At 43.8% G+C, this 19102-nt stretch overlaps 2 protein-coding genes and 1 pseudogene across 2 annotated transcripts; 1 reads left to right on the top strand and 2 right to left on the bottom strand.

The window, feature by feature from the left end:
• The first annotated feature begins 3574 nt into the window (after positions 1-3574).
• Positions 3575-4525, top strand: LOC116825047 (olfactory receptor 10C1-like). The gene has a single exon (XM_032780747.2). The coding sequence runs from the start codon at positions 3575-3577 to the stop codon at positions 4523-4525; it is 951 nt and encodes a 316-aa protein (XP_032636638.2).
• Positions 4526-8397: 3872 nt separating this feature from the next.
• Positions 8398-9366, bottom strand: LOC116825061 (olfactory receptor 10AG1-like). The gene has a single exon (XM_032780759.2). The coding sequence runs from the start codon at positions 9322-9324 to the stop codon at positions 8398-8400; it is 927 nt and encodes a 308-aa protein (XP_032636650.1). The 5' UTR covers positions 9325-9366.
• Positions 9367-17246: 7880 nt separating this feature from the next.
• On the bottom strand, positions 17247-18204 carry LOC116825048 (olfactory receptor 10A4-like; annotated as a pseudogene).
• Between the last annotated feature and the right edge of the window lie 898 nt (positions 18205-19102).

The raw sequence follows: 19102 nt of genomic DNA on the forward strand, positions 1-19102 counted from the left end.
GGGAGGTCGGAAGTAGCCCGGGGGCAGCCGACCCTAGTCTGGCTGCAGCACACCCAGAGCCAATGTCAGTGTGTTGCGGCCAGGATCCCCACTGACACAGCAGCAGGCTGCCTTCCGCTGTTATGGCCCTGGGCTGGGATGCAGAGGAGTGGGCGGGCCTGCGTCCCCCCTGCCACCTGACTCACGGGTGGCAGTCTTGCCCCGACGCTCAGGCCCAGGAGCCTGGGCTTACCTTACAGAACTGTTTGCTTATCCCTGCCTGAGGGTCTGAGCCCCTGAACTGTTGTTTGTTGCCCCGCCCTGACCTAGGGCCTGGGCTTAAATTATTGAACTGTTTGGTCAGCCCCTGCCTGAGGGTCTGAGCCCCTGAACTATTGTTTGTAGCCCTGCCCTGACCTAGGGCCTGCACTTAAATCGCGGAACTGTTTACTCAGCCCCTGCCTGAGGGTCTGAGCCCCTGAACTATTGTTTGTGCCCCGCCCTGACCTAGGGCCTGTGCTTAATAAACTGAACTGTTTGCTCAGCCCTGCCTGAGGGCCTGAGCCCTGTGCTGTCATTTGTTGCCCCAGATAGTGAGGCGGCCTGGCTCCCAGCTGCCCCAAAGAGGGGCGAACTCCGACAGCACACGCTTACACTCTGTTAGAACGCTAAACAGAGTGGGCAAAGCTTGAATTGCTTATAAAGTCCGAATTCCCCTGAGTCCATTTCCATCTTGCCCCCGGTGGATATTGATAGCGCTATACAGCACTTCTCCCCTAACACTAATTTGGAGCAAACAAACAAGAAGAGCATTATTAGCCTGTTTGTTGAGTCACATACTTAAGGGACGAGCCACCTGCTCTATTTTGGCCATCACATTTCCTGGGGATCTTAGGGAGAGTTTAAAAGCTCCTCTTCAATCCATTCCAGGGTACTCGGCATCAGTAACACAAGCCCGAGGAGACAAATTCTTCATCTGAGAGTTTGGCGTTTGCCTAGCGAGTTAGGTGTCCAGATCCCATTAACTTTGCTCTGAAGACCCCAGCCCGCTAGTGCCAAGGAAGCTCCATCATTGCTTCAGAGGCTGTTGTGGTTTGAAAAGTTTGTCCATGACAAAGATTACAAATCAGAGATTAAGCAACAAAAGGCTCCTTGGCTAGGTGGAGGGTGAGTTAAGTGGGAAGGGCTGTGTTGGTTCATCACTCACCAGCACAGATAAGAGCAATGGAAGATGCTGGAAATGAAGAACCTCAAGGATGAAGCCTTCAATCTCACTGCTTGCTAAGCAAAGATAATCTCATGGGGAAAGCAGTAAAGGTGGCTTCAATCCCTCGCATTGGAACTCTTGGCAAAGTGACATTTTTTTAAAAGCACCAAAATAATTTAGGAGCCTAAATCTCCTTGACTTTCAAAAAGATCTAGGCTCTTCCATATCTACAGGACAGATTGTCAACATTATTTAAGTGCCTGAAGATGCAGACAGACTCCTAGTGGAATTTTCAGAAGTGTTTGAATACATTAGCTGCATAACTCTCATTGATTTCATTGGCGGTAGGTTCCTAGCCTGCTTGGATGCTTTTGAAATTCCCAGCAGAGGCCTAAATACCTTGGAAAATCTGGCCCTTAGGCATCTTCAGAAAATTTTACCCTTGGTCACTTTGTGCCTCAGTTTCCCTATCTGAAATACATTGTAAATAGTAGTTCATTGTCTGGCTTCTGTATTCAGATTAACATGCCCACTGAGGCAAGAACTGCCTCTCACTATGTCTGTACAGCACCTGGCCCAATGGAGCTGTTATTTTGCATGGGCCCTGTAGGTCCTATGGTGGTTTAAATATCAATAAGATTTGTTTTGTCCCCTATGGAACAAATACCCTATGGTATTGGACCAGTGCAGCATCATTCACGGCTGCTTTCTGTATGCTTTCTGTTCTCTGGCTGATGGCAGAAATTCACTCACCAGCATAAAGTTCAATAAGAACATATAAATGAATGGCTGGCATATGACATATTTTGGAAAGAGACTTAGGAAGACACCAAGTCTTGAGCCGCTTACTCAGTTTTTATCCAGTCTTTACTCCTTCCACGCTCTCGCTGACTTTGCCTGAATCCCAAGTAAGCGTCTGCATTTGAGCAAGGGGTGAGGGAAGTGTCAGAGAGGGTACAATGCTGCAGTGCCCGTGTAGTGCTCCGCCTATTGTGATGCTAGGACAAAGAACTACCTTAGAGACAATCTAATGCTGTTCCAAAGGGAAGAGGATGCAGGAGACCCTATTCACTGTTGCTTTGCACCTTGTGTCACCATTCACAAATGTGCAAAAGAGTGCAAAGCAGGGGTGAAATGCAACTACCAGTGTGAATGAGAGGAGAGTTTTTACATGGTCTTGTTTCTTTTAAAGACATGTCCTGTCTTGATTTAAAAATTGCCAGTGATGCAGAATCCACCACAACATTTGGTAAATTGTTCCAGTGGTTAGTTACCCTGATGGTTACAAAACGTATGGCTGATTTCCAGTCTGAATTTGTCTAGCTTCAGCTTCCAGCCTTTTGAAGCCACTTTGAATTCTCTTTGCCCAGGTGTTCAAGACAACACAGCAGACAGGACAGTGGGAGAATTAGACCATTTTCTTTTATTGCACAGGTTTCCATAAACCTTCCTGTAAGGTATCTATCTATCTAATCTCCTGGTCAGTGATTGACACATCTTCTCTTAAAAGTGTTGGTTGGATGAACTCTGAGTGCCTCGTGAAGGTGACAGAGAGAGGGAAGTTATGGGTGACTTGGGTTGTGAGGGATCTGTTTGCTGCACCCACTTTGCTTTTGGGTGGAGGTTCATACAGAAGATCTCCATACTGCAGCTCCCCTGATGCCCTGTGCTTTGCAAAAGAGCTACTTCAGCCGACGAACTTGGAACTGGAGGTGTCTGAAAGATGCAGAAAAAAGGAATGATTTTTTATGAGTTCTTTCTTTTTTTCTGTTTAAATCTAAAATTGGATTTATAAGCAAAAAATATTGAAAACTCAAAATTTGGAAAATTGAATCTTTTCTGCTTAGAACAAATCATGGATTAGATTCCAAAGGCACTGGGGCAGGCTCTTTCCTGGGGAGCCAGGGTGGGCTAGTGAATAAGAATTTAATCAGAGCTTTTCCTTTGACCTGCTGTGAGACCTTAGAAAAATCGCATCTTTTCACTCTTCATCGGCTTGCTCATGTGCAGAATGGGGATAATGGTACGTACTCACCTTTGTCTACTGCTTTGAGCTCTACAGATTAAAAAAAGAGAAATACTCTTATGATTCAGTGTTAAAATTGTGATGGTTTGTGTAGGGACAGAATCTTCTTTGGTTGTTCCAGCTTCCTACTCAGAAATATCAAAGGAGTATTTTTCAGGATGTTAAAAGTTAGAATTGATGCCAGATATGTATTATGAAACCTCCAGTAAGCTAGCGGATGTAAAGAGTGGGGACTTGCTGGCCAATCCACCTCTGTCCACTACCATCAATTTATCTTCCCATGAAAACATTTAACACCTGTAAATTTCTTTGCATTCTTTGCAGTCTCCATGGACTCTGCACGAGTCAAGTAAGTTGAAGAGATGTGGAAAAGCAACCAGACCTGTGTGACAGAGATCGTGTTCCTGGGGTTCTCAGATTTCCAGGCACTGCAAGTCCTGCTCTTTGTAGTGGTATTCACCTTCTACATGGTGACCCTGCTGGGTAACTCTCTGATAGTTATTGTCACAGTGACGGATTGTGCTCTTTGCACCCCAATGTATTTCTTCCTCAGGAACTTGTCCTTCTTGGAAATTGGCTACACCTCGGTTGTGATCCCCAAGATGCTGCTGAACCTGCTGTCAGAGACCCAGACCATCTCCTTTGCAGGCTGCGGCACTCAGATGTACTTCTTCATTCTCTTCGGCATCACAGAGTGCTGCCTGCTCTCCGTTATGGCGTACGATCGCTACATGGCCATATGCCACCCCCTGAAATACACCCTGGTTATGAGCCAGAGAGTCTGTGCGCAGATGGCAGCCGGTTCCTGGACCATTGGTACCTTGGTGGCTTTCTGTCAAACAGCTTCAATATTTACTCTGCCTTTCTGTGGGTCTAATACTATCAGCCATTTCTTCTGTGACATTCTCCCTGTGCTCAGACTGGCCACCACAGACACCCGCAAGAATGAAGCTGCTGTTGCCATAGTCACAGTGGTCTTTATCTTCATCCCATTTTTGCTGATTCTCTTGTCATACAGCCTCATCATCTCCACCATTCTGAAGATGCCCTCAGCTGAAGGCAGGCACAAAGCCTTCTCCACCTGCTCCTCACACCTCATTGTGGTTTCTCTCTTCTACGGGACTGTCACGTTCATCTATGTGAGGCCCAAGTCGGTCTATTCTCTGGGCAGTGACAGGCTGCTCTCTCTGCTCTACACGGTGGTGACGCCCATGTTCAACCCCATTGTTTACTGTCTAAGGAACCAGGAGGTGAGGAGAGCACTCAGAAAGTCAATAGTAAGACAGACTTCCTTCCTCATATGGTGTGGGTGAGGAGTGACTCTTATTTGTGGGACATTGGGGGGGGGAGATCATTGCTCATTTCCAGTGTTTTCTAAAAATATTATGAACCTGGTTTTCATCAGTCTTGCACGAGCCTCCTCTGTTACTTACCCTGGTGTAAATCAAGAGTAACTCCATTGGCATTAAATGGACCCAATTCTCCTCTCACTTGCTGGCTTGTAAATAAGAAATATCCACAGCGGGCTGAATGGCACTGTGCAGTTGTAAAGTCTTTGACCCCACCCATAACTATGCTTCCTGGACATGGGAACATGTGCATCTTATACAGACTGTTTGATTTAAAAGGCAAGGTGTTTGGCACACCAACTCAGCTCTCCTATCGCATCTCTCAGCGTGGTGGCCTCTGTAAAACAAGGAATAGCGACACTCTGCAGAAAAGTGACTATGCACAAATTAGGGCTGTTGTGTCATTTTGGCTGGCTAACGAGAAAAATGAGCAAACTTATAAATAAATGGTCCAGCTCCTCTGTCTGCTTCTGCTTGGGGTGTTAGCTCTTTACGACTGTTGAGCTAACCATTGTGGATTCATTAAAGTGTCTGTAAATCCTAGAAATTCCAGGTGGTTTAGCACAGATGATTAGTTGGCGGAAGTTCATCCCAGCAATTGATTGGTTATTTACCAATCAGAGTGAAGCAATTAATTGCATGCAGTCAGTGACCAATCACAAATAAGGAATAGTTAAGGTGAACAATTCATAATCAACTCACTGGCTGAAAACTGTACAAGTAACATTTTCATATGTCAATTGGTCCTGTTGTCTTCCATTGAAGTTCAGGGGGAAGTCATCACACACAATGCACAAAACCCACCAGTACAGGGAGCTGGGACTACACACAAAACCATGGACAGACACGTCTGTCGCTGGAGCTAAAGGAAATAACTTTAGGCTGGTAGCTGAGATGACTCTTTAGTTTTTCTGAGGCTGCATCCACAAACGAGACCATGCTCCAATGCCAGCATATTACAAATGTTCAGGGTGTGGGAAGGGAGAATGGAGCTGGCCCTCATGTTCAACTAAGCCTGCAAGTTGGCTGGAGAGCCATTACTTTATGTAGGCTTGCTGCTATGACACAGGTTCAAATCCCTCCACTGGTTCTGAGGTAGGTCAACCAACTGGGGTAGCAAGTTAGGGAGCCCCTGACATAGGTTCTGGAACTATGGATGATGGCGGTGCTGCAGCACCCCCTGGCTTGAAGTGGTTTCCTTTATATCCAGGATTTGAAGTTTGGTTCAATGACTCTCAGTACCCCCACTATATAATTTGTTCCACCATCCCTGGCCCTTGATGACGCTCAAACACAGCTAAGTTGGATCAGAAGACTGGCTCAACCAAACACCTCATCAACTGACCCCCATCCGAGTGAGAGGATGTTGAACATACCAGAGATTTCACTTCAGCACAATCCAAGACCAAGATGATATAATTAAAAACAAGACTTAGCACAGAACAGAGCCAGAACATCATATTACAGCTGAACAGAAAAAGGGGGATAGGGATAGGGTTACCAGATGTCCTGATTTTATAGGGACAGTCCTGATGTTTGGGTCTTTTTCTTACATAGGCTCCTATTACCCTCCATCCCCATCCCAATTTTTTACACTCGCTGTCTGGTCACCCTAGATGGGGGGAAGAGATGGAGAATGACTTTTAATCGAAAAACTAAAATTCCCCAAATCAATATATATCATTTCAACAAATGAAAACCAAAATTTTCAATTTAGATCCAGACAAAATTCAATTTACTGTTGAGAATTTTACATATCAAACAAAAAAAGATATCACAATCCCCACCCCCAAACAACAACAACAACAACATTTTTTTCATGGGAATTTCCATTTAGTTCAAAAGTCACTTTTTGAGCAAATAAATGTTTTGGTGACATTTTCTGACCTGCTTTAAACCTCAACACAATCCAAGACTCAGGTGGGGTAATTAAAATCTAGAATTTTAAAGATCGGAGAGACACCATCAGATTTTAACCAACTATGCAGTATGTTAAACCAGATGGACAGTCCTTTGGGTGGTTTTGCAATAAAAGAACAGCCTCACCTTTCTAGAGAGGCCTTTTTTCCTCACTTCCTGTGATGCATTAGGCTACTTGGCATGTCAGAGAAGAATCTTCCCTTGTTTCCTCTCTCTTGTTACATTGATTGCCCCGGATCATGTGAGGTACCTGCCTGTTATTGTACCAAATACACCGCTAACCCCGATATAACGCAACAGGATATAACAGGAATTTGACTATAACATGATAAAGCAGTACTCTGGGGGGCTAAGACTACGCACTCCGGCAGATCAAAGCAAGTTCGATATAACGCGGTTTCACCTATAACATGGTAAGATTTTTTTGGCTCCTGAGAACAGCATTATATCAGGGTAGACTGGTGTTTTCACTCAGGTTTGTTCCCGGATTGATTCAGGACAATAGCAACTCTGTGGCTAAACAATTTTGATTCCCACATTCTGGTTCCACAATTTCATCTTATCATCACCAATTACACCAAGCAAGTACGTGCGTGCGAATGCACACGTGCGCTCCCCTCCACACGCACTATTGAGGCCAGGCACAAAATGCTACTGAAGTACCCAATCAATTGGCACGCACACCTTTAGTTATTTTTAAAGCTGGTCAAAATTTTGTTAAGCAGTTTTCTGTAAGAAAATGCTGCTTTGACAAAATTAAAATTTTTTATGGGGACGTGCTAAGTCTCACAAAATTGTTAGATGGAAATTTTGGAACAATTTGTTTCAACTTTCTTGTTTTGATAACAGCAAAACATTTCATGTCAGCTTTTTCCTTATTACCTGGGAAGGTAACTTAGGGTTAAATGGACATTTCTTTCAGTAATAAAATAATTTCTGTGTTTAGCAATTCCTTTTGGTTGAATAGTCACTGATGTTTTGAAATTTGACTGGGATCAAGTTTACCCAGCAAGTTGCTAAGGACATCCACCAAGGATCACATTAGTACCAAAATTACCTACCCAAAAGGGCAAAAAATTGGAAGCAATTTAATATCTTATGATAAGACTTTGATTTATTATCCTGTGATTCTAAAGCTCTTGTTATTCTTTAGCATCATGCCATATTTTACATTAATCCATTTTAACTTTGATAGCATGGCTATAGAATTGTTTTATCTTTTGCACTTTCTTATTGATTTTTAAGTTCTGCTTTGATTAATAAAATACTCTGGGCTCTACACTTTAGGGCCTCTCTGTGAAGGAAATCAATGCTTAACTTTAAACCTATGCTCATGTCCCATTAATGTTTGTGTGTGTTCTCAAGTGCCTGAATCAGGGCCTAGCTAAGCAACATCAACATTCAAAATGATGTGAACAATAGTGTATCTATTCTAATGCTCCCAGTATCTATCCATAGCACAGAGATTTCCCAACCCCTAGCCATGGTGGCAAAGTGCTTAAACGCTATAGTCAGTGGTGAGCTGAAGCCGGTTCCTACCAGTTCGCGGGAACCGGTTGTTAAATGTAGAAGCTTTGGTTATGAGATTTCCCCTAATATTTTTTTCTTCATTCAAAATATACATGATGAAGTTCTACATGCAAATCAAGCTATATCTTGAGGAATATGAAATATGTCATGTTGAACGTCTCTGAATGAATCTTTTCAATACTTCAGGATGTTGAGAATGTGTCTTGAGTAATCTAGAATGAATACTAATTAGCAGTATGTCTGGTGGATTCTCCAAATGGTCTAGATTATGTCTTCAGAAATCTTGAGTATCTCTTGAGGAACCAGAAAGGTATCTTGTGGGTTCTGCTTTGTCTTAGGAGAAATCTAGAACATTATCTGAGGAAGATGGTGTGTATTTTATGGAATCATTTTCTCCCTACTAATTTCCTTAGGGCAGCTTTCACTTCCTTGTTCCTCAGACTATATATGAAAGGATTGAACATTGGAGTCACAATGGTGTAGAACAGTGAGAGCAGTTTGTCGGTGTCCACTGACTCCTTTGGCTTTGGTTCTAAATACACAATCATGCCAGAACCATAGAACAGAGTCACCACAATGAGGTGTGAGGAGCAGGTGGAGAAGGCCTTGTGCCGGCCCTGGGCTGACGGCATCTTCAAAACCGTCCTGACGATTTTAATATAAGAAATAACTATCAAGAAAAAGGGGATGATTAGGAATAGCAGGACTGCCATGACGATAACCATTTTATTCCTGTAGGTGTCCATGCAGGACAGCTCCAGCACAGGGGGGACATCACAGAAGATATGGTTAATTTCATGAGACCCACAGAAGGGCAAAGAAAACACCAAATACGTCTGCACAAAATGTAGCAGGATGCTGACAAGCCAGGACCCAGATACCATTGTAGCACAAAACTCCCTGTTCACAATGTGTGTGTAACGCAGGGGGTTACATATGGCCACGTAACGGTCATAGGCCATGGCTGTCAGAAGAAAACACTCTGTGCCAGCTAGTAAAAGGAAGAAAAACATCTGGGCAGCACAGCCGATGAATGAGATACTTCCATCCTCTGCCAGGCAATTAGCCACCATCTTGGGCAAGATGACAGAGGAGTAGCAGATCTCCACAAAGGACAAGTTCCTGAGGAAGAAATACATGGGGGTTTGAAGGGCAGAGTCCAGCACTGTGACCAAGACAATGACACCATTCCCAAGCAGGATCACCATGTAGATGACCAGGAAGACCACAAAGAGCAAACCCTGCAGGTTTGTGAGGTTAGAGAAGCCCAAGAGGATGAAGCCAGGTGTTGTGGTGTGATTTCCACTCGCCATTGGATGGGTGCATTGAATCCTGAAAGATGCTAAAGGCAAAGGACAAGGGCATGTCACCTAGAGTGCTGGCACGTAACGGTCTCTCACAGACATGAAATCAGGCATCTCAGCCATCAGCAATAGAAACCTGCACAGATACCCACACCCTTATGACTGTGACAGTGGTGTATTCCGTCTCATGTATGTACGGGAGCATGGTGAAATTGCTGCCCCAGCACACCCACTTCTGGCTGGCTGCAGCAATTTCTGCCTTGGTTTTCCCCACTGTCCTTTAGCCTCCAGCCACAAGAGTGTCCCAGCCCTTCAAGTTTCACAGTCCTTTACCCAAAGTCCAACAGAAATGTCTAGTAACCAGACCTGCAGCCCGGCTGGGTTCAGCTGGCAGCCACCTTGTCACAGCTGTGCCTCTACCGTTCTAGCCAGATCCCTGGCACATTCCTCCGTCTGGAGGGGTCCACGCAGGCCACAGCTCTTTGGGGCACCTAAGTCCACTCCGGCTGCTAGCTGACCCCTGCAGTGACCGCTCTGCTCTACTCTTCTTTCAGGCTGTTCCCAGAGAGAGGGAACTCTCTTCTCCTTTCCGCTCACTCTCCATTCCCCAACTGGGCTTCCCCTGCTTGGCTTGATCTTTAACTAGACCTAGCCCATCCTAGGTGAGAGCAGGCAGATTCATTGGCCCCTCAGACCCTTTTAACCCACTCCCAACATGCGTGGGGTGAAAGCGCCCCATCACAGGCAGCATGATCAGAACTGCTTCTCTGCTTGTCAAAGGCCTTGTCCTGTGACAGGTAACACAGGTGCTCTTTGAGCTTCAGAGCCTGAGGCCTGGGATTTCAGAGAAGGACGAATTTGGGGGGGAAGGGTCACCTAAGGCTGGCTGACATTTTTTCAACCAAAATTTGAAAAATGAAATATTGACAAAAAGTCAGGGGAAAAAAGTTTTTATTCTTTAAAAAGAAGAAAAAGTTGGGAGGTAAAACACGTCCCCATGTTTTAAAACTCCCCTGCCTCATTGGAAAAGTGTTTAAAAATTTTAACAAGTAAGAAAGATGCTGCTTTCTCTCCTATTTTAAACCTTTAAAAAGCCTCACCCCCCTGTTTGATACTGAGGGGAGAACAGGAAAATAAATAAAAACAGCAAAGAAAGTGAGTTTTCCCCATTTTCTCTCATTTTTTTCTTTCACTGGAAAAAATATTTTTTTAAACACACAAACAAGTGCTAGAAATTAAAAAGAAGGGCCCCTGGCAGCAGAGTCCAGATCCAATTTTGGGTGGTTTCTGGTTTGTCCTGTCATCGGACTAGAAACCATCTTACCCATGAACTCCAAAGCCTGGCACCAGAACCTTCATCACCTTTATCACTCCCCTCAGCCCAGGAGTACCTTAGCAGAAGCCCTTAGCCTTTGCCCTGACCTCCCTGATTCCCTTTACCTGCTCTCTGGGGAATATCCCAGTGTCAACTGCACCCAACTCCTTCTAACACAAGGAGAAGGAACCCATGTACGGTAATATTGGCTATGAACAGTCTGTAGCCAGGAATAGTTTATTTGACTGAAAATCTAGCTCTGGTGTTCAGGCCTGATTCCACAGACACCTATCACCAAGGTATAGTGCTTACTACCACGACCAGGTCCATTCAAAGAGGCCTAAAGGGGACAGGTAGCAGCACCTAGTGAAATTCAATTAGATTTGGGTTCCCAACCCACTTAGAATCCTTTAAAAATCCCAACCCACACGTCTGCCACTTATCCCTCTAGCGAGTGGCACCTAACTCCAGGAAGAGTCCCACAGAACGGACATTCCTACTTGGAGATAAAGGTACTGCACTGTGAGAGGGAGAACGGCACATTCTAGCCCTTGATGAATTTAAAGTAGAACCGTCTTTATAAGAATTAATTAACTGAAGCTGAAAATGAGAGAGGTTTCAATAAATAAAAATGTAGATGTTATTTAAGAAGCTACAGAGAAGCTGGGACTCTGAAAGCAAAGGGATAGGATGAAAAGCGCGGAAGGTAAATCCAAACAATAGGGAAAAATCAATGGAGGAAAATATCAGAACTTCAAAAAAGTGGACGTTTTAAATAAAATATACATTTTTCTCAAAGATTTTGTAAAAATGTTTTGCTCAGCTCATAGAAGGGTTGGTATTTTTCAAAAATGTGAAATTTTGACCAAGAAAAAAATTAAAATATAATGTTTGCATTTTTCACCAGTCCCAGGTTTTTGTTTTCAAATTGAATACAAGTCTCGGAAAATGAATAATTTGTTTCTCTCATCCCCCATTGAATCCTGCCACTACTAACAGACATGAGTAATATTATTCACTAGTGTAAGCTGACTGACTCCTGAAGTATCAATAACCTCGGGATTTTTGTTGTTTTATGAGCACAAGACAAAATACAATCCACTGAAACGTAATGGGGCAGATTCTGCTCTCAGTTATTTTGGTGTAAATCTGAGCTAGCTTCACTGAAAATGAGGCTGCCCCATGGCTAATGCATCGAATTCAGACCCTCCTCACACATGTACTGTTCCTGGTTTTCTTGTTTCGCCGTCTCTAAAATGGGGCTATTGTTCATGTTGGCTGATCTTTTCCAAAGCTCAAACACAAGGGCAGAAATACACATCTGGACACAAATACACAACAGGAAGACTTAGTGGCACACTCACAAACACAATGGTATAAACACAAATGTTTTCTTGCTCACACAGAAACAAACAAACCTGCTAATTATGAGCATCAAAACATATGTGGACAAAGGGTCAGAGGTATCACACACTCCCACCCCCACCCACACACCAGCAATACATATACACAAGGACACACTCCCTAAGAAATCCCTAACAGACAGACACAGTTACAGACTGTAACACAATCACAGACAGAGGCAAATAGACACCACTGCAAAGGGACTCTATTTTTGGAAACACATATTTGTTATAAACATACATGAGGACTTTTACAGACACACAAAGCTTACTTCAAACACATGCAACAATTACTGTGAAATACGGCTCTGGACTCCCCAACAAACACCTGTGCACAGACTCACAATTCAAACATGTGCTTGATATTGCTTTTTGAATGAAAAATTCGTACCTTTGTTATGTTATAGCTTCTTTTTTAATGACCTAAAATAAAAATGAATTATTTAGATGGCTGATGAGGTCATTGACTTGAATGTTCTGTCCTTCACCAAAGGGAAATTGTTCAGAGATGGTGCTATTAGAGCTAAAGCAGAATCTCCCAAGACTATCATTTTCTGAGCAGACCTGTGTCATTTAAAAGCAACTTTTGGAAATGCCCCAAATTAAGGGCACTACTTTGTGACTTGCCCCCTCATTGTTTGGTTTGTGTCACTCCAAAGGTCCGGAAAGGTGTTATCTGCTCTGATAGCGACCCACCAGCATATTTAAATCCATTCACTCCAAGTGGCTAGGGCCAACTCAAAAGGGGCAGAGCTAAGGTTATTTTTCAGGGCTGGCATGTACCTTAATACTTTGTTTCCTGCTCTTCAGAGATTGACGTTTATCTCCTGGAAGGGTGTGAGGCTGTGCTGAGTGCCTGAACTCTGCATCAACAAAGGTTTTGGGTGGAACATGGACTAAGGAAATGATTTTTTAAGAGAAGGAGGTGCTCAGCAGTTCCTGTTGATAGTCCTAACTACTGTTGAAAATCCAAACCTAACATGTTCAGGATGAATAAAGTTGGCCAGAAAATGGATGAGAAAAAAATCTTGAACTATTGTTGATTAAATACATAAATAATAAACAAACAGATAAATAATGTGTCTTCTGGAGGAATTTTCAAAAGTATGTTAGGGAGTTAGGAGCCCTGACTTTCAAATCAACTTATTTCCAGAATTCCCTTTGGTGCTTTTGAAATTCTCACCCTTTCCTCAATAATTTTTGCAATTAAAATTTTCTAAGAAGGTCTATTCAGTATTCATATTTTATTTTCACAGAAAATATCAGGTGTCCTATCCATCCACTCACTCACCCATCCAGCCCCTTACCATAGCCAGATGGAAAATTTTATGAAAATGTTCACTGTTTCAAAATTTTGTTTCAGGTTGCAATTTTCAAGCCTTTCTGGCAAAAGTTTAGTAAAAAATAGTGATTAGTTTAATTTTTTTTGAAGAATCAGCATTTACAAATGAATTTTTTTTAAAAAAAATTCTGGACTGGCTCCAGCCCATTATCTATCCAGCTTAAATTGCTTGTCTCTGCTGCACAAGAAGCTAGGATACTGACACACACACGAGTAACTCCTTTCACATGCTCTCAACAGAGTCACTCGCATGAGGGAAGTGAGTCACGGGCATTGGTTTTGTAGCACCAAAGCACAAAAGATGACTGCTGAGGCTTAGTCAGATGTTTTGGACCAGGCGAGCAAGTGACCAACACAGCTTTAGCTTGACCGAGGCTGATAATGTGCAAGAAAAGTTACGCTGCCCATGCCCCGCAGGGTCTCTCAGCCTGGTCTTCTGAGACAGCCAGAATCCTAGACACATATGTGTTTGTTTTCCTTGGCCTAAAGGGTGGGAAGAGATTGGTGAAATAAATGAGAGGGTTTTACTCACTTCAGGAGCAAAGATGAAAGAGGAGTGAGTCCACGCTTCCAGTAAGAGACGCTCTCTGGCCCTCTCTGTGCTAGTCGCCTTCCTGCTTTTGCATCTTTTGGAAAACACTCGAACGTCCTAAGCTGAAGAACTTTCTCATCAGTCTGTCCCCACTGGCCTATATGCATTTGTTGCAGTGATCTCTCATTGAGCGACAAGACAGAGGCCCTGGGGGACATGGTTCCTAACCCATTCTCCAAAAGGCACTGTTAGCAGTTTTAGAAATGGGCTCGGGCTGCCACAGGGGACTTGGTCTCATTAGCTGCATCCGAGCAGCCTCAACACTAGTTCTAGTCACTTTAAGGTTACAAGGGCTGCATTCAAAAGTGAGAGGAATCCACCCACCACAGCCAGCACTGACTGGGATGCTCCAATGACAGAGCTGTGAGTCTGAAACTTGAAGGCTCAGGTGCTGTGTCGGAGACATGTAGCGGTTCTTATAGTTAAACATGATGGGCAGCCTCTTGGGGTGGGTCCGTGGGGCAGAAGCGGTGTGGGTCATCACAGTCACTAACACACAGTGCTAACACTGTTTGGAGAGTTTGTGGTCCTGGCCCACAAGACAGTAAATATGTGGCTAAACCTTGGCATTGGAATGGTCTCACTGACTTCTATGAGACCAATCACATGCTTAGCGTAGGCCCGTGCTTAGAGTCTGTGGGCAATCCCAGTCTAGAGTCTCTCTTTCGTTCTTAGAAATAAAACTAAGATTTTGTCATGGTTACTTTTAGTAAAAGTCATGGGCAACCAAAAATAATGGGAGCCATGACCTGTCTATGACTTCACTAAAAATAACCAGGAGGCAGGGCTAGGTAGGGGGGAAGAATCACAGCTGGAGTCCCATGGAACCTACACGCCTGGACCCTGTAAGACAAGGGGAGTCAATTATTTTTTGTGAAGGTCCAAACTTCGTGGTCAAGATCCAAACTCTAGAGAAACATTTTTCACACCGCAATAACAATCATGATAATAATAAGGAAGTAAAAAGCTGAAGCCAAAGAAGTCACGGAGTTCCGGTAAAGTCACAGGATCTGTGACCTTCGTGACTAAATTGTAGCCTTACTTAGAAATATATGACTTGTATGCACATGATGGAGAGCCTAATTCCACAGTTGTCCTTACCTCTGTATTGGGAGAAAGCAAAACTCTAGTTCAGAGCCCCTCAGCATTTGCAGGGAATGCTCAAACCCACATTACATGGTTTTGGCTCATCTGTGGAATGGTTTGGAGTATTTTTTTTGTTTGTTTTGCCATGGAAACTTTTGACAAAACAATTTTTTTTCTATAGAATTTTTCAGCAGAACATGGTGGCATTTTGTCAATCCCCATCCATCCATCCCCCCAAAAAACCTCATCTTGAGAACAAAAATTATTTCCATTTCCTGTTGAAATGCCCACAACGAAGATTGGAAAAATCTCAGCCTCATTTCTCAGGGCTTGTGTAGACAGTTTGCAGAAAACCAGAGAGTAAATCTACCTTTCACTAGTGTGACACATATGGAGTGTCCATATAGACACTGGTGCCGTGCACTAACATTCCCTAGTGCACATTAATCTACTCTTGTTTCAAAGAGTGGTGAACGAGTGAATAAAAATGCATCAAGGAGTTTGGTTCATTCATAGAATCACAAACTCATAGAAGATGAGGGTTGGAAGAGACCTCAGGAGGTCTCTAGTCCAACTCCCTGCTCAAAGCAGGACAGACCCCAACTAAATCATCCCAGCCAGGGCTTTGTCAACAACTTCCTTTTAAAACAAAAAACAGGGATGGGGAAGGTGGAAAAAGAAGAAAAAAACAAAAAATAATGGAAAAGATAGACAGACTAAAAAAACCCCCAAAATGGGGAAATGAAAAAAGAGAGAGAGAGAAAGAGCAAAAATGTAAGAAAAGAAAAGAATTGTCTTGCTTCAGGGCTAGATGAGCCTCTGCCCCCTCTCCTGGTCTCACTGAGTGGACCCCATCCCAGGTGTCAGATCATGATCCTTCGCCTCTCTGGTGAGGAATCGTGGGACTCTCCCAGGCCCAGAGCGGGTCCCTGGGTGACAGTTCTGTGGGTACTAGCCAGGATCGCTCAGCAGGTCCGACTGGACTCGGTAGACGTGCATGTCCCCTTGGGGAGCTGTGACCTGCAGTGATAATAGTGACCCAAAACAGCCTGTTTAAAACAAAGTGTTGTTCAATCTTTATAGTAGGAACATTGCACAGCAAGAGACAAGGATTAAAGCCCCTAGCAGGCTAAGCTTCCCTGAGGAATCCCTCAGCCTCTGGAGGGTCAGGAGGCAATTTTGTCCCATAAAATCAGGCTCTCCTCTAATCAGGAAATGTGTCTTTTGAAATCACTCTCAGTCTTTTGATCTTGGGGAAGCTGGTCTGGCAGGATCCCCATGGGCAGGCAGATGGAGGTAGCATATCACAGTTAATTGTCATGATGTTTGCTCAGGAGTTCTTATCTGAGCTACTGTCCAGCTTCCTGGGTGGTTTCCTGAACACCAAGCTGTTGAATTAACCCAATATGTGCACACAAGAATGCCTTTACAATAGTCAGATTTCAGACAAACACATGGCTCATACAGTATTCACAGATTGCAGCCCTTAGAGCTCGCTTTAGCAGTTATTTTATTCAGCAGTAAGGCAAGGAACCTGCAGGCCTGGACCGTGTAAGACAAGGAGAGTCAATTATTTTTTGTCAAGGTCCAAATTTCTTGGTCAGGATCCAAACTCTAGAGAAACATTTTTCACACCGCAATAACAATCATGATAATAATAAGGAAATAAAAAGATTTCACAGCTTGTTCAAAAGCACCTGGTGGTGTGGATTTGGCCCACGGGCCTTCTGTTGACTACCCCAGCACACCACGTTATAAAAGTGGCATCCCAGCCTGTGGGCAGGAGAAGAGAGAGCATAGCCCTTGGGTTGTGCCAGGATGATGGCTACAGGTGATGAGGAAGACAATGGCTGACATTTCAGGCTGTTCTGCAAGGGATGGATGTTCAGGTGGACGTTCTGTAGTATCTGTATCTACCTCGCTGGGTTAGAGTGCTTGTAACTTGGCTAAACATGTTAATGAATTATGACAAATACAGAAGGGTTTCTAAAGTGTGAGGGTTGCAACTGAACACATTGAGATTCCCAACTCAACAGCAATTTTAATATTACTGGGCCTGATGTTAGGACAAGAACCTGAAGAGTGATCACTGGAAATTCTTAAATAATCAGTATAATGAATATATGATTCATAGATTGGGCTATAAGAGGCAACTTCAAAACCATCACAAGAATATGAAAATAAATAACCAATTTATTCCCCCAGTTTTAAAATGAATATTTTCCTGGTCATCACCCTTCTCAGAGCTTCCTTCACCTCCTTATTCCTCAGGCTGTAGATCAAAGGGTTCAGCATTGGGGACACCACTGAGTAGAACAGGGAAAGCAGTGTGTCATTGTTGAGGGAGTAGCTGGATTTGGGCCTCAGATACGTCACGAAGCTGGACTTGAAAAACAAGGTCACCACAATAAGGTGAGAGGAGAAGGTGGAGAAGGCTTTGCTCCTGCCCGCGGCTGATGAAATACTCAGGATTATGTGCAGGATATGGATGTAGGACAGCAGGATGAGCAGGAAAGAGACCACGATGACGGAGACAGCGATGGTGTAAACAGCTACTTCATTCCTGTCAGTGTCTGCGCATGCCAGCTTCAGCAGCCGGGGCAGGTCGCAGAAGTGGTTGATCCTATTGGGCCCACAGTAGGGCAGCGTGAATATGAAAGCTGTCTGCCTGACTCCCACCAGAGCCCCGATGAGCCAGCACACAGCTGAGAGCTAGAAGCAGACACCTCTGCTCATCATGGCTGTATAGCTCAGAGGGTGACATATGGCCACATAACGGTCGTACCACATGACAGCCAGCAGGCAGCACTCCGTGATCCCTAAGAAGGAGAAGAAATACATCTGTGTGGCATAGCCCAGGAAGGAAATACTTGTGTCCTCGGAGAGGAAGTTCACCAGCATCTTGAGGATGGTGGATGAGGTGTAGCCAATTTCCAGAAAGGACAAATTTTGGAAGAAGAAATACATGGGCGAGCGAAGGGCAGGGTCCACCACTGTGATTGTGATGATGATGATGATGATGATGATGCCCACCAAGGTGATGAGGTAGAAAACCAGCACCAGAAAAAAAAAGGGAAACTCGGAGCCCCAGGATGTTGGACAAAGCCACAAAGAAGAACTGTGTCACGGCTGTGTGGTTCCTGCTAGCCATCCCCTGCGTCAGTTTTCTCACCATGGAGACAATAAAATTGTTCATGAACTGGTCAAGTTGGATGAATCATATACGAAATTTATCATATTGCCTCTATATAAATCCATGGTACTCCCACATCTTGAATACTGCTTGCAGATGTGGTCACCCCATCTCAAAAAAGATGTACTAGAACTGGAAAAGGTTCAGAAAAGGGCAACAAAAAAGGTTCAGAAAAGGGGTATGGAATAGCTCCCATATGAGGAGAGATTAATAAAACTGGGATTTTTCAGCTTGGAAAAGAGATGACTAAGGAGCGATATGGTCAAGGTCTCTAAAATCATGACTGGTATTCAGAAAGTAAATAAGGACATATTATTTACTCATAACACAAGAACTAGGGGTCACCAAATGAAATTAATTGCAGCAGGTTTAATACAAATAACGGGAAGTATTTTTTCACACAATGCACAGTCAACCTGTGGAACTCCTTGCCAGAGGATGTTGTGAAGGCCAAGACCATAACAGGGCTCAGAAAAGAACTAGATAAATTCATGGAGGATAAGTCCATCAATGGCTATTAGCCAGGATGGGCAGGAATGTGTCCCTAGCCTCTGTTTGCCAGAAGATGGGCATGAGTGACGAGATGGATCACTTGATGATGACCTGTCCTGTTCATTCCTTCTGGAGCATCTGGCATTGGTCACTGTTGGAAGACAGGATACTGGGCTAGATGGACCCTTGGTCTGACCCATTATGGCCACTCTTATATTCTTATATCTATAATCTCTGACACACCAATTTCCAGTGATTCTTCTGTTTGTGGATGCTCAGTGTAAGACATCCGGTATTTGATGCTGCAGGGCACTAAAAAGCCACATCTGCCATGTTAGAAAGCCAGGCTTTCAGTGTCACAACT

Source organism: Chelonoidis abingdonii, chromosome 14 (assembly GCF_003597395.2).
Source record: "Chelonoidis abingdonii isolate Lonesome George chromosome 14, CheloAbing_2.0, whole genome shotgun sequence".
Taxonomy (NCBI): Eukaryota; Metazoa; Chordata; order Testudines; family Testudinidae; genus Chelonoidis; species Chelonoidis abingdonii.